Source organism: Rhododendron vialii, chromosome 12a (assembly GCF_030253575.1).
Source record: "Rhododendron vialii isolate Sample 1 chromosome 12a, ASM3025357v1".
Classification (NCBI taxonomy): domain Eukaryota; kingdom Viridiplantae; phylum Streptophyta; class Magnoliopsida; order Ericales; family Ericaceae; genus Rhododendron; species Rhododendron vialii.
Window position 1 is genome coordinate 34,526,229 of NC_080568.1, and position 16,792 is coordinate 34,543,020.

Below are 16,792 nucleotides of genomic sequence, written 5' to 3' on the forward strand. Positions count from 1 at the left end.
CCATCCACAATTGTTTCAGCCGTTTAATGTCCGTAATTTCATTGTTGTTATTAGAATGTTTGTCGTAGTGCATTTCTCATAATTTTTATTTTTCCAGGAACTTGAATCGGCAAGACATATTCCAATGGATCTAGATGAGCATAATGCCCCATGGATAATGAGTCACTCTTCCATGATGATCGCTTTTTGATTTTAATCAACCCCCCAAAGTTGAGTATGTATATCAGTTTTGCTAACTTGTGGGGTTGTTTCTTGGGATGAAAAGAATAAGAAGTTAGATACGTTTCTTAATAGTTTAAGATATTTTAGGATGTTTTGAGATCATTAGAGTGGGCAACCATTATCGCAGAGTAGAAGTGTGGTGGTAGAGGTGGTGAAGTGATGGTGGTGTAGGTGGTCAAGTGATCATGGTGGGGGAACCATGGAAGGATTGTGTTACGGCGACATAGTTGGTGACGGAGGGATGGTAGTGTTACCATGATCTTTTTAGTGGTCTGCATTCAACCCATTTTTTATAAACTAAACTTTATTATTCTTATGATTGGATTCCACTACCTTTTAGTACTTTAAAAACCCTCTGTATTGATATATAATAGTCTTTATCCATTTTAGACGGAAGGTGGTGCCAGCATTTTATAGGAATTTTTTACTTTTCGACTCATTAAGGGTAAAACAGTCATATCTTTTGATATTCAAACAATATTGGATCCGAACTACTTGGGTTAGAAAGTAGACTCAACAAGATTTTTAACAATTCAAATCTTGCAAAAATTGGAATTCATAAGTATTCAGGAGAAGCCCGCAAAATTTGAAAAATTATGGATCTTCGATGCGCCTGAGGCGCATCTTATTGCGCCCGGGGCGCACGAAATGGCGCCTAGGCGCTCTCAAGCTCCACAATTTGTCAAACTTTCCAATCTTGTTCCGGATACTTCTGAACTCCGATTTTGGCAAGGTTTGAACCGTTAGAAAGCTTGTTGAATCTATTTTTTAACCCAAATAGTTTTGATCCAAAGTTATTTGTACATAAAATGATGCGACTATTTTACCCTCAGCGAGTCAAAAAATATCAAGGCTTATGTGAGCTTGTGGAGGCATGTGTGGAAGTCTGATGAGAATAGAATGTTGTGTCTTGATTGGAACATCTCGTGCAGTCTTTGAGGCTTCCTAGGCTTTGGTTTTTTTTGGTAGATGGGCGTATCTTGTGCTGCAGTTTAGTTGCTCTTATGGGGTCCGTTTTGTGGTTTTAGATTTGCTGGCTTGTGTCAAGTTTGATTTGTTCTTTTATCCATAGAGGGTAAAATCGTTATATCATTTCACATGAAAATAGTTTTGAATACATACTAGTGGGGTTAGAAATTAGACTCTTCAAGCTTTTCAACGGTTCAAACCACGCACTAATTGGAGTTTGGGAGTGCACATGGCAAACTTGCGAAGTTTGGCCTTATGTGAAGTTACGAGGATGCGCCTGGGCGAAATACAATGCGCTGGAGGCACATTACTGGATGCTTGGATGCGCCCGGGGCGCATGTAACTTTGCTTGAGGTGCATCATACACAATGCCTACTCTCCACTTTCTCACTCCTTGTCAAACATGCCTCCTCTCCTCTTCCTCCCACCTCTCCACCGCCGCCGCCGCCGCCACCACTACCATCTCGCCACCCAAACAAAGAACCAATTCACCAATTTTAGTTCCCCATATCACGACAAAACCACCACCACAGCTTTACTACTACTACCCACCACATCTCCATCATTACCACTATATCACCATTTCATTTCATTACAATCGCAATCGTTTCACCACATCTCCACCACTACCCTGATCACTACCACCACCACCACCACCTCATAGCCATCATTTCACCACAACCATAAATTTGCCACCATGACTGTGTCACCCCATATGATGATTTCCAATGTCACTGGCCACTAAATTATTTCCCCCTCACATCCGCTATCTTACTACCGCTACCATTGCTATCATCTCAATCAGCATTTTGGCCACCACTATCAACACCACACCTCCAATCTACCACAACCACCTCCAACACCCTAATTTTACCACCACCACTGTCACCTTCATTTCACCTCCAACATTACCATGCACTTACTCACCATCACTTGACCACCACACCTCCACCTTATCACCATGCCCTCATTTCGTCTTCAATGCCATCAGTTTATCACCTCAACTACCATATATGCCTCCACCACCCCTACCCTACCACCCCCGTCACCTTACAATGATCACTATCTTACAATTTTTTGAATGAAAATTGGTATACTTTTTGCTTTTCTTTTCCTGTGCATTGTCCTTGCTGCCTATGATCATACTATCATTTTTACAAAATCATCCTAATTGGAACAAACCAGTCTTTATAACAACAAAACGTAACAAGATAGAATTTGCCTTGTTTACTATTTTTGTAATATTCCAAAATTTTTAATAAATAAAAATTTCGTAATATTATTTCAAAAATATTATTTTCGTTATTATCCAATTTTAAGATAGTTAATTTGATTAAATAGTTAATGTGTTTTTTAATTTAATTCGGGTGTATCAATCTTCACGTAAAAATTATTTTTAACTGACGAGATTTTTCTTCTGTAAACCGAGACCACAGTTAGTCTCAAAATATATTGTGTAGTTTAATTTACGATAATATTTTCAAAAAAATTTCGGAACTGAAAACCGGACTGCCGAACACCAGCGGGCACGTCCGCGAATATTTTTCCTCCCCTTTTTCCTCCACCAGTACGTCTCGCTCTTCACATTCAAAAAAAAAAAAACACATTTTACAATAATACACCATTATTTCTTCAAGACCCCAACCTCACCTCCGCACTTAATTGCACCTCACCTGTACACCTATCCTCCCCTCCCTTCCCTGCCCTGCCATGTTCCGAGAGATGCTGCGTACACTACCATCCATCCATTACACCATCCACTATATTTTTTGTAGGACTCATTTTGAGTCCCAAAAAAATATAGAAAAATGTCCATAAATTTTAGAATAATATTTTATGGGACCCTGTAAAAAATCAGTTCCAACGAATATCGATAAGTATTATTTCTTGATTTGTAGAGGCGAAACTGCTCAACTGTACAGTTTCGCCTCTACGAATCAAAAAATAATACTTACCGATATTTGTTGGAGCCGATTTTTTACAGAGCCTCATAATATATTATTTTAAAATTTATGAACATTTTTTTGTATTTTTTTGAAACCCGAGGTGGGCCGTACAAAAAATATAATGAATAATGTAGTGGTTGGAGGTAGTGTACCTAGATTTATTGTTTCCATCTCCCACTGCCCCCTCATTACAGCCAACAACACACCCCACCATTAACTCCTCTCCCCCCACTCAAATAATACTCTTAATATTTCCTCCCTCTCGTTATATACATATACACTCCATACACACCTCCCGCCGACACCACCATCACCTGATTCACCTCCTCCCCTCCTCCGGTCACAACACCTCCTCCATAAGTGCCACCCCCACCTCGTCGACCCACCACCGTGCTACCGCCACCACCCACCACCGAACCCATCACCTCCGGCCCAACCCCACCACCACCGGACTGCCGTACCTCACCCTGACCAGTGAGAGAGTGAGTTGTGTGCCGTGAGTTTCGTGCGTGTGCCGCCGCCGCACGGCCCATTGGAGCCCCGCCGGACACCGCTCTGTGACTCCAGAACCACCACAGTGTTCTACGGCCCTCGTACAAAATTTCCCAAGCTTTAATTCGCGTTTAAGGTAGTTTCTCGAAAAGCCCGTAGCTTGATTTCCAAATTAATGGAGTTTAGGACTAAAATTTAATTTCTGTTGTAGTTGACAACCCGTTTTGAATTTCTTAATTACTGTTTAGTCCTATTCTCATTAATGTTTAGTCCTGTTTGTGATAGAAAATCAGTGTAAGGTCTGGAAATGACTTTTATCCGTTTAATTGATGATTATTCGCGAGATTATGGTGGATATAAACTGTCGATTAGTGTTCATGAGAACATGTGCATGTTATTGAATTATTAGAAGATAGATATGTTTATTATCAAATTTAATAAAGCAAATGGAATTAATAAATTATTACTATTTGGAAAATTTAGGACATAATTCGTATTTGTACACACCATTAACAATATATTAATTAAAATTTTACTATTAAGATAATAAGTAAAAATCATTTTAACCATATGTTTATTTAGATATGCCCAAAAATTGTATTCTAATAAATTATGGGAATTACATATTTGTTAATTTCGTGTGTTGGAATTACGATGATATATTTTGTAAGTCTGTTATTTATTTGAAGCTGTTGAATGAATTATTATTATTTGAATTGCTACCAGATCGTAGAATTGGACAGTAGGTATGCTGGGGGGGGGGGGGGTGTTGGTTTCGAGGTTGAATTGAAATTGAATAGATGTTAATAAGGCAAGTGACATTAATGGACTTGGCCAAGGAAGGAGTAACCGAAACGGAGTCCCTGTATAATGGGCGGCCGGCAGGTGTAACCTAAACGGAGTCCTTGTACCTGTACGAAGGGTGGCCGGCAGGTCTAGCCTAAACGGAGTCCTCGAAGGGCGGCCGGAAGGTAGAGAGAGGTATTGGATGAGTAACCTATACGGAGTCCCTGAATGGAGGGCGGCAGAAAGGATTCTAATGATTTGTACGAGGGTTGGAAATTCTGGTTATGATAGTCATGATTAACTACGGTGGGACCTTTTACTTTTGCCATGGTAATAAGTGAGTCCGCTAGGTAAATAAATTAGATGCACTCACTTAGGACCCCATTGCGGGACAGCAAGAGGGAATTTAATCATGGGACGGTCATGGTTGGAAATTAGTGGGAGGAAAAGATTCTCGATGGAGGAGAATCGTAGAAATTGTTAAAGACAAGATAAATTCATAAAAGGTTACTTGTTGCTAAATTTGTATTATGTGTTTCAATTTAGGCCCCGTTTGATAACAGTGATTGATAGATGAGATTCGTAAGGAGATGGGATTAGGATTGAGATTGAGATTGGTAATGAGAATGGATTGTTAATGAAAAGGGATTGATCATGAGTATGTTTGTTTGGGATGAGATTATTAATATCAGTGTTCTAAATGGCGGCCTAGGCGCTTGGAGGCACCCCGCCGCCACGCCAATACCCCTTAGCGTTTGATTTGGCGCCCAAGGAGATTTGGCGGCGTTTGGCGGCGGCCTTGGCGGCGTTTGGCGGCCTTGGCGGTGTTTGGCGGCCTTGGCGCCTTGGCGGACTTGGCGGACTTGGCGGGCCTTGGCGGGCTCGGCGGCGTCTTTGGAGGCCTAAATTGTATACTATTAATGTAAAAGGGCTAGGATCAAAAGTATAAAAACTAAAAGGGCTTATTATGTAATTTTACAAAATCATATCTATATATATTACAATTACATTTACATCCTCATTCAATACTCCATGCTCCCAGAGATTCAGACGAACGAAGCAGACGAACTCTTTTGTATTTCTGATTTGAGTTTTTATTTTTTATTTTGGTATTTAAAAAAAAACAGATTGTATAACGACAAATAGATTGTTAAAAAAAACAGATTATGACAGATTGTTAAAAAAAAATGTTAAAAAAAAAAAAAAAAAAAAAAAAACGCCGAATTGCTTGGAGCCGCCTAGGCGGCTTGGCGCTTGGAGGTGGGTCTCCGCCCTACTAGCGCCAAGCGCCATTTAGAACATTGATTAATATCATGTTTGTTTGAGATGGGATTAGATGATAGGATTGGATTGATAGAAGAGATCGGTAATGAGAAGGGATTAATAATAAGGAGAGGTTGGGATGGGATTACCAATACCATCTCCAAGATGGTATTACTAATACCCCTATTTAGGGGGCTTGCTCATCCCATGGGATTCGCAGTTCCCTCCGGACTGGTAGTCCAATCCCAAGGCCTGGTATGCCAAGACTTGTAAATTGTGTTATGGGGTCTAGGGATTCTACTAGGTGAATTATCACTCACGGATACGTTTGTATCTTAGCAATTCGGTTGCTTCGACGATCAATTTGCTAGAGGGTGAAAGATTCGATGGTGGAGCAGTTGGACTCAAGAGGTATACCAAGGGCGGAGGCCGAGTGTGCTTGGGATCTGTATCGAGACTAGAGTCGTTCTGGAGATGTTTAAATAAAATGTTAGATTTTTTTGTGTTATTTTGAAAATGTAATTTTCTATAAAGACAAATAGAGGACTAGTAGTTTATAAAATTCTGTGTATTTTAGGGTTAATGCTTTCGAAATTCCATGGAAAATTGGGGCGTTACAGTTTTTATCTTATATTAGCCACATAGCGAGTCAATTTATTTAATAATGACAAAGCAAGTCAAATTATTTTTACCTTAATTAATGACATAGCGAGTCAATTATTTAATAAAAATACAATTAGTGTTTGTTTTACCGTGCCCGGCTAAGACCGTGTTGTGTCGTGCCATGCCCGACTCACTTCTGTGCCCTTGCCCGCCCACTTTTGTGCCCGTGCCATGCCTGGCCCGCCTAAAACCGTGCCGTGCAAGCCCAACCCATTTGACACCCCTACAAACGCCTGGAGAAAGGAGAGAAGCAAATGTAGATCTGAGCAATAGTCTGGGAAGGCAAATTCGTTATGTTCGACCTAACCCACTTTTTGCAGCACTGTAGTAGTACTGTAGCGGCGAATGTATGAATTTCCCCCCAAACCACAATGCAGGCCTCCCAAATCAGAGGACAAAATCGGGAAAACCGGGCATAAAATGGCAACTGCTCTTTTAGCTTCTCTGTTTTTGGATAAGGCCACAAGTACTTTCATTTTTCAATTTACCCCTTCATCCCCATTCTGCTTGTCCTCTGGTTCTAACTCCCTTGTACCTGATCAATCTGCTGCTGGCCAGAGAGAGATGGGTGACACTGCTGTTGATATTTTCCTGGAGACCTTGAAGAATCTTATAACGTGCTCCAATATGGATTTTATCATAGACGAGAAACATCAACATCAACTTCAATCTCTTGCCGAGGAGATCAAGTACCTGAGAGGGTTCCTCAATATTACGGAGAAGAAATGCAATGAACATTCAAAAGTGATGAATTTGGTGATGCGGATCAGAGAAGTAGTATCCGAGGCAGAAAACATTGTAGAACTATTTGTAGTTCTTGTTTTCAAGGCTAATCACGCATCTGATTCTCTTCGTGAACATCAGGATCATTTTTCCCTTGACCTTGAAAGTGTCGAAAAGAAGATCAAGAATCTTAGGGCTGAGGTGAAGCAGATTCTCGACGAGAATATGCATGACATCAATGGACTAGCAGGCAAAAAACTCAAGCACTCTTCTACCGGAAGCGGAGGTATTGGTACGTATTTTTCAGTATTTTAAGATTCGAAATTAGTTAGTTTATAAAATTTAAGTCTTCTATGCTTTTAGTTTCAGCTTTGTCGGGCATGAGAATTAATCATATCATTACCATAAAATAAGCAAAGCAAAATTCTTTAGTGGCAAGCTCTGAAAAATTTGTTCTGTCCTCTCTATCCATGTTAGCATTTTGTCAAGTGTCCATAAAGTTAAGAAATCACTCTTCATCTTTCTGATCGTCTTGTTCATTTGTGTATTTATATGTTTCAAACATGCAGACGTCTTTGTTACACAATACACACCCTTTATTTCGGTGTTTTACCCAAACAAATTGTGTACTTTTGAGCTTCATGCACGTTGATGTCATGGCCCATTAACTACTACAAAACATAAGAAAGACTCCACGAGTTTTTGCCGTGATCTTTGTATTCTTATCTCGGTTTTAAACTGTGGTCTATGGAGGCGTAATTAAAAGTCTCATATTTGCAATCACAGTTTTTCCCCATGATTATAGTAAAAAATTTGTGATAAAAACTAATAGATGTGATTGTTATCTGCATAAGATCTCATTTTCTTTCTCTAAAATTCTGGTTATGTAGTACATAAGATCTCAGTTTTTCCAAAAACCGCGATCAATAAGATGAAACAATTTCAGTTCTACGCAAAACCGTGATCTTTTCCTAAATAAAAGATCTCATTTCTGCATAGAAAACCATGATGAATTGCTATTTCAAACCCAAAAAAATTAATTTGATTTTTTCTGGATAATCAAGTTCGTCCACACAAAATCTGATCATTGTCTCAACAGAATGCAAACAAGAATCTTAAGTAAATTCGGGAAAATTTCAAAAAAGCCCCTGAACTTTCTGACAACTTGCAAAAAAACACCTGAACTTTCACTATTAACAAAAAAACACCTAAACTTTGCATTCCGTTAGCAATTAAACCCCTGCCGTCCAATTCCGTCAATTTTTAACGGATGGAGCTAACGGAAGGCGTTAACTTTTTATTTTTTTTTACTTTTTACATTCAAAAATTACTTTTAACTCTTTCTTTTTTTTATTGGTAAATAAATATGCCATAAAGTTCTTTTTTTTTTCTTACTATTTATCAAAAATTACTTTAACTCTATTTTTTATTATTTACAAAAATAACTTTAACCACCATCTTTTTTGTTACTTTCAAATTGTACCTTTCCCCTTCTCTCTCTCTCTCTTTCTCTCTCTCTCTCTCTCCCTCTTTTTTTTTTTGGAACTTCAACCCCACTCCACCAATCAACTACCAAAGCTCTAGCTCTAATTTTAGAAATTCGAAATTACTCTTTTTTTTAGCATTCTTGTTTTTTATATTTTTTACTTCCAAAATTACTTTTAACTCTTTATTTTTAGTAGTAAATAAATATGAAATAAAGTTTTTTTCTTACTATTTATCAAAAATTACTTTAACTCTAATCTTTACTATTTATAATAATAACTTTAACCCATTTTTACTATTTATTGCATATTTATTTATGACTAAAAAAAAGAATGAGTTAAAAATAATTTTTGGAAGTAAAAGTACTAAAAAAAAGAAAAGGTTACAAAGAGGAGGTTAAAAGAACTTTTGAATTTCTGAAATTGTGGCTAAGGCTTTGGCGGTTGGTTGTGGGGTTAAGTGGTGGTGTGGAGTTGATTCTAATAAGCAAAAAAAGGGAGGGGGGGGGGGGGGGGAGGAGGTAAAATTTGAAAATAAAAAATATGGTTAAAGTAATTTTTGATAAATAGTAAGAAAAAAAAAGAACTTTATTGTATATTTATTTACCAATAAAAAAAAGAAAGAGTTAAAAGTAATTTTTGAATTAAAAAGTAAAAAAAAATAAAAAGTTAACGCCTTCCGTTAGCTCCATCCGTTAAAATTGACGGAATTGGACGGCAGGGGTTTAATTGCTAACGGAATGCAAAGTTTAGGTGTTTTTTTGTTAATAGTGAAAGTTCAGGTGTTTTTTTGCAAGTTGTCAGAAAGTTCAGGGGTTTTTTTGAAATTTTCCCAGTAAATTCACTTAGTTGTAAAGTTTAGTTTATGTATTACTTTTCCACGGTAAGTTACATGTGGATAATTCCAGCAGTTAGAACAAGAATTTTTTATTTTTTTGATAAGTAGCAGTTAGAAAAATAATTCTACTCCCTCCGCCCCTTTTTTAGAGTCCAGTATTCCATTTTGGGCTGTTCCTTAATAAGTGTCCATTTTGTAAAGTTAGTGGGTAAAAGTTGGTATATTGTCTATTTTATCCCTAAAAGTAGATTTCTTTTTGAAAAGTAAGTGAGTAAAAGTGTAATGATGATGGGTAAGTAGGGAAAGTGGAGGAAAAAGTTAATGTGAAAGGTATAATGATGTTATTTTAATAAGTTGGAATTACGAAGCAGGACACTTAAAAAGGGACGGGGGGAGTAATTACTACCATTGTGTATTGAGTAAAATAAACGCAATTGCACAAGTCTTGAAAAGAGAACTACAAACGTTCCAAACAAAATGATCTCCTAACACTTCATCAGCCTTTCCTATGAAAACAAGCTTGCAGTGTTATCAACTAAGATCTCAGGTTCGACACCCGGTCAGGTGCTATAGATTTCTTTAGGGCCAGTCCATACGGAGATTTGGTCCGGCTTTAATGGGGCTCCCTGTAAGTGGGCAGTAGGATTTGGCACCAGGATTAGTACTCAAGGTGTGACTAAGCTGGCCCGAACACCTGAGTTATCAAAAAACAAACTTGCAGTGTCACAATATCACCATACACAACAGTAAACAAATCAAAGAACTCATCAAGATGTAATATGCATTATACACGCAAAGAAGACGGTTAATCATGAAAAGAATTGGAAGGACCATTGAGTAATAAACAATAATGCCCGAAGGAAACTTCCAAAACCCAAACCAGATTCATCAATAAAAGAGCCTCTAGATTTATCTCCTTGCCCGCCTTATTCGGCAAGGAAAGTGTGATGAACTAATTGTAAATCGAACAAAAGGAGTTATTGCTAGAAGCTCAAAATACCTGTTGAATTGAAGACATGTACCAGACTCCATATCATGCTTGAGCCTTTTTTTTTTTTTTTGTTGATCATCCAATAACTGACAAAACAAGGCTTACAATGAAAGGTTTTCATCAGAAATCAAAATTGCAACTAGGCTAGCAGTAGCAGGAGGATTAAACACCCAATCCTCAGGAAGATTTCTCAGAGATGCCAAAGCTGCTACATGGTGGGCTGCTCTGTTCCTTGCTCTTGGAGTCCAGGAGAAAGTGAAGCCTCCTCTGCATGCCATTTCCTTGATGTCCAAAACCAGTTTTGAGACCTCCCAAGGAGGAACCAATTCTGAAACACTGAGGTGTATGACCGTTTTGTTATCAGACTCAATCTTGACCAAGGATAGATTCATATCAAGGGCCATCAAACAAGCCAACCGAATAGCTTCCAATTCACCTTGAAGAGCTGAGGCTGCTCTAAATCTCTTGAAGTGGCCATCAATTAGCTCCCCTTAATCATTCCTAGCAATCACTCCTACTGAGGCATCTCCTCCCCTTGTCTTGAGGGCAACATCACAATTAAGTTTCACACTGCCCAAAGCTGGTTTTCTCCAGGCCATATAAGCTAGAGGAGAATCTTGATGATCAAAAACTGCATTGGAAACAGAAGATAAAGAAGGGAATTCATGCGCAGCCATCCCGGCTGCTATTAAGGTAGTCTTGGGATCGACCTGGGCATGGTTAAAAACCCAGTCGTTCCTGCCTTTCCAGATATACCATGCCACAAAGGCAATTCTCCCAATAACATCCACTGCTTCCCCTAGAGAAGCACTCCTATTGACAATTTGCGAACTCCATTTCAGCCCTGAAGGAAATAAATCCGGGTTAATCACACTATGAAGACCACTTCCAAACCATACTGCTCTAGTCCAGGGACAGCCCACTAAAATATGTTCAGTAGATTCTGGAGCTTGGTGGCAGTCTGAGCAGAGGGGAGAAGGGGAGCATCTACGACGGAAGAGATTCTCCTTAGAAGCCAAAATGTTCTTGCATACACGCCACCAAAAATTCCTTATCTTTGGGGGAACTTTCAACTTCCATATTGTAGACACCCCATTCTGGTCTGTCCAGATAACGCTATTTTACGGTATTTTATTTCCCCGATGATGAAACGGATCAAGAACACCCAGGAAATGTTAGTATGTTTGAGCTTTGAGCATTTTTAAACCCTTTCAGATCCCTTTCAAACTCTCTAAACCAGAACCAAAAGGCCTCAACAAAACCCAACTTGCATACGCCGGTAATCAACTGGCGTGCGCCGGTCCTCTGCCACGTGTCAGTCATCGGTCAACTTTGACCGTTGACCAAGCAAGAACTGGAGTACGCCAGTTATTAACTGGAGTACGCCAGTCAAACTTCCGGTCAAACTTGTGTTTTTAAGCATGCAGAAGCCATGGGTAGGGGTCTACAGCACTTGGGAACCTTCCAATCCATTGAAAAAGCATTCTCCGCCGGGGGACATTTCTTACACTCCCATCCCATCACCTTTTCCTCTCATCCAATGAGAAGCAAACCTTAAGGGCTAAGGCACCAGTCCCTTTGACTGGCCTTAGCCCCTCTCTCTCCCTCTTCCCCTATATATAACCCCATATACTTCCATTTGAAAGGGTTACAAAAAAAAAGAGTTCCAAAGTCTCTTTCTCTATCTCTCTCCCTTGGTCTCTTGCTTTCTCTTCTTTCATCACTTGAAAGAGTAAGCAAGCAGCCCCTTTCATACATCATCCAAGCCCAAACATTCATCATCCATCCCTCAAACCTCAAGCTCAAGCTCAAAACACACCATCAAACTCAAAAGCAAAAGGTATACACCTTTGAACTGTTTTCCTGTTCTGATCTCTGAGGGGCGTTGACAGGGTCAAGGCTGGTAATCAATACCAGTTCTGGCCCTAAAGCTGTTAAGGTTTCAAAAACAAAAAATCGTTTCTGACTAGAATCGGCGTGCGCCGGTCATAAGCCCGCGTACGCCGGTCTGTGGCAGTACGTACAGTTTTTAAATTTGATCTGTCTGGGATCTGTCTGGAACTGGCGTACTCCAGTTAATAACTGGCGTACTCCAGTTCGGAGCCCTTCGGAACTGGCGTACTCCAGTTGTGAAATAGGGTCCAGATCTTTGTTTTATGCTCTTTTTCCTGTCTATTCATCATCTTATTGCATGCTAAAAACTAGTTTACAGCTCTCTGTATATAGAACTGTTTAGTTGTAGCATTCAATATTTGTTCATATCTATTTTAGATAGCCTCTGGGATGCTTTCTGGTCATGTTTCAGAGCCCAGATGATGCAAAGCCAAGCACTAGGTAAGGGGTATAACTGGCGTACGGTCTCATACGACGGGCGTACGGTAGTTATGCCAAGATCCAGTGGCTGGCCCTTGCATCTTAGCTTAGTCTTGTCCCCTTTTGCGTTCCCACACTGTTTATGGGGTGTTCCGTTTATTTTCATGGCTTAAAGCCATTTCATCTGTTTGTAATTATATAGCTGCTGATACATTGACTGCGTGGTTTGTCCTGGGTGTGCACTGGTCCTTTCCAGAGCCCAGACGGTTGAAAATAAGAGCTGTGGGTTTAGGCTTACTGGAGTACGCCAGTCTATGCGTGGCGTGCGCAGGTGAAGCCTGCATGCAGTGGTTTGGCCAGTGCACGCAGACCTCTTCGTGCGCATGTCATTCCGGATTAGTGTTAACCAGTCTGTTTAAAACGCTCACAGAAGTTTGTTTTCAATCTATAATATTTCAATCAGCATCCATATCATTGTTGTCACATAACTGCAACTTGTCACAGTTTTAATCCCCATTAACTGTTCCCCCGCCCTAATTGGCTAAAGAAATGATCAATGAGAGAAAAATGCAGAAGTTTTATCAAAATGCCTGAGTAGAGACCGATCTTCGGATTGGGCGAGAGGGGTGCCATAAAACCCTTCCCCTCTCGTAACCTGGCTCCCGAACCTCAGATATCGAAGGTAATGACGGACCGGTCTACGCCTTTTCAAAAATCAAACGAACGTAGCAAACGTTTTCGAGTTCGGTTCCTTGGGTGTTTTCACCGCTAAAACACGAGTGGCGACTCCGAATCGAAGCGTTTCGCCGCGCTTTTCAAAAAGGGGCCGCGCCCAATCTTTTAAAATGGACCCAATCGAGCATTTTTGGGGCGCGTGCCTACAGTGGCGACTCTGCTGGGGACCATTGCGTTGATTGATATTTGGCGATTAATACATAATTGAACAATTCTCAAAAGCTTGTCAAAACAGCACGCTTCGCGCTGCTGAAGAACGGAATGGTAACGTAACAGGATCTCAGCATCCGACCAATCCGAACTGGGGCTTTTACTATTGTTCTCTTGTGTAGTTTTCTCCAAATATCAATTAACAAAAGTGAGCCAAAGCTTCAAAAGGCATTTGTTTTCAAAAGCGTTGCATTTCTCTCTCATTGAATCATTCTTCGGCATTCTCCGTTCGTATCGATGGTTGGTCAGCCCCGTTGAGGTGTTTTGGGTAACCGGCACAGTTTACTGGAGCCCGGGGTCCTCGAACGCCCAACAACCTTGGACGATGATGAGTCGTACTACCGTTCGACCATTTGCTTTGCTCTACGCGTTGCAATGGGAAGTATATCGCGGCTCTAGTCAGAGGAACCCCTTTAAGCCAAAACCGGCCTCTACAGCGTTTACAAAGCACTAGAACCTTTCAACATAAGACAGGAACCTGCAGGGTAGGATTACTTGTTTCTAACCCCATATCCTGTCTATGTGTTACCGCTTTCCTTATCGCATGCTTGTACATTCATTCGTGACCGTTTTTGCGTAGAAGCATGCTAGGGCGGCTTCTAGGATATCTTTTGTCGAGTCTGTCTTGCGTCCGTTCGGCGTTGCCTTGGCCCGATGACGAGTCATGCATCTCGATGGTGCATGTTTTCAATTTTCAAAGTCCTTGGATCAACGAGACTTTGGGAAATCAAGACTTTTTAAGTCCTTGTCTAAACGCCCGATCGAGGTTTCAAACAGAAAACTCCGAAGTTGAAACTTCGAGAAGGGAAAAGTCAAAGACTTAGGCTGTTTTGGCATCTCTTAGTGACAGTCGATTCAATCAAGGATACACCCTCGAAAAGAATATCCGAGGATTCATGGCAACGTCCAAATGTCATAAGATAGACACTCTTTAGTCATAGAGTCTAGGAGGACACCGACGACGATGACATGCGCTTTGCATTCCTTCAAAATTCTTTCAAAAGCTTGCTGCAGGAACACCACTGAGTTCTCATTTACTTTGCTGTCAAAGCTCTAGGCCGTTTCACCGAAAGAAAGAGCCAAGCCTACTTGGGAGCGTCTGCCGGGGCTATTTCACCGTCACTTCCAAAGCCATATCACCCTCCTCACTCATCAATCCAAAATGGCAACACAAACAGAGCTGGCTGAGCTGAAAAGGGCTATTCAAGAAATGAACCAGAAAATAGACAAACAAATGACTATGGTTCAGGGACTGATTGACCTTTTTACCTCTGTCATGTCAAAGCCAGATCTGGGGCTAATCAAAGAACCTCCTCAGGCTCGCCACACTGCTGTTGTCGGAACCAAGCTGTGCTCGAAAGACGTGTTCAAAGACCTGGCTGAGTTTCATGAAGCCAGAACTCACCCGAAGGAAGATGCTGGATCCCTGTTCAAAGCCAACGCTAAGAGGGAGGATATGCGCGACATAGAAATCAATCCCAAAGGCAAAAGAGTGCACCATGTTGATGGTGCAATGTCGTGCGACTACAAAGCAAGCAAAGGCTCCACCTTGAACCCCCAATCCAATCGCCGGAACCCGCCAAGGACCTTCTCCCGCTTCTCCACACCTTTGTCCTCGGTTTATGAGAAGCTCCTCGAAGCTGGCTTCCTCAAGCCACTCCTTCCAACTCCTTCGCCTCGAACATTCCCGGCATCCTACAACCCAAACGCCTATTGTGCTTTCCATCAAATGCCTGGCCATCTCACCGATGCCTGCTTCCGCCTTAGACATGAAATTCAAAATCTCATTGACAATGGCACCATTCAAGCTCCACTCCCATCAAAGCCCAGCGTCATATCCAACTTCATGCTCCAACACGGTTCCAACCCATGTGTTAACCAGATATCCATCAGCTCTACTCAAATCAACTCAAGCTCCACTCAAATCAAACCTAGCTCCACCATATTCAACCCAACCCTTTTCATTAGCCCAGAAAATCAAACCAAGCCAATTTTGTCTCTCCCATCCGAACCCGAGGTTAACCTGATGGCCATAGGTGCAATCGAGGTCCTTACCGCCGATACCTGGGTTGACAGTGATGAGCAGCCTACAAAGGAGGAATTCAAGAGGAAGCTTAGTCAATCAAGGGAGAAAACGGACCTTGGGGCTGTTGTTCAAGGAGTTCTCTCAAGTGGGTTTGGATGAAGAAGCCGAAGTGCTGTTGCTTGAGCCTGTTGTCCTCTAGCTCCACCTCTCGGCAAGGAAGTCAAGGGTAACTATAAAAGTTGCATTTTCAAATCGCGTCTCTTTTGCATTGACACTTTCGAGTCTGAGTCTGACACAGTGTCTGTCAAGTCGTCTAAGTCTAGCTCTAAGTCGGAGCTCGTGCCTCTTGGCCCTCCATGTCGTAGCTTCTATTCTCAATTTGAGTCTTTTTGCTATACTTGGCAACCCCGAGGGTTCTTATGATATGCATTATCCCGCTTTTAAATACTTTGCTGGCTTTTGAATAAATCGTGTCGACCCCGACGACGAAGGGATAGATTTCGATGGGATCATCCCCAAGGAAATGTGTTCCCTCGCCGAAAGGGAAGACGAAAGGCATGCTCAGCCCCTAAAAGAAATAATAATTTCAAATAAACTTGAAAGATGGGGCAGACCCCCGGATGGTTCAAATTGGTTTAGCGCTGTCCCCATAAGAGTATGGCGCCCGTTCAGACTTGTTCAATGAATTCAACAATACCTTGGCATGGTCTCACAAAGACATGCCTGGCGTTGATCATGGGATAAAGAAATATCAAATTCCCGGCTACCGGATGCCAAGCCAGAAAGCAGCAGCTCAGAAGGCTCCAGGCCTCGTACCATACGCAAAACAGTAACAGCAGCGTTCCATCAAGCGCACATTATAAGGGTGCAAAAATGGCCTGGAGCGAGGCATTTCCAATTATAGCAGTCATGACCCTTTCACTATCAAAGCCGTTCTATCTGGGGCTACAATCAAAGATCATCGACCTTGACGATAGCACATCAATACCTCGGTCAACATGGATCAACACAAGTGTTGCTTTTTCCTGAGAGAAGCTCGTTGGACTGAAAACCCCAAGGGTGGGCAGTTCCAAGCAAAAGTTAGAGCAGCCTGCTAGACCGAAAACCTATGAAGGCGGTCTAGGCAAAAGT

General features: G+C 41.1%; 1 protein-coding gene across 1 annotated transcript in view; it reads left to right on the forward strand.

Moving 5' to 3' along the window:
* The first annotated feature begins 6,744 nt into the window (after positions 1–6,744).
* The window catches only part of LOC131310745 (putative late blight resistance protein homolog R1B-17), a 71,656-nt gene continuing 61,608 nt past the window's right edge, over positions 6,745–16,792 (forward strand). Inside the window, exon 1 of the mRNA XM_058337926.1 lies at positions 6,745–7,356. Coding sequence (XP_058193909.1) covers positions 6,762–7,356 — 595 coding nt within the window. The 5' untranslated portion in view covers positions 6,745–6,761. The remainder of the gene's footprint in view (positions 7,357–16,792) is intronic.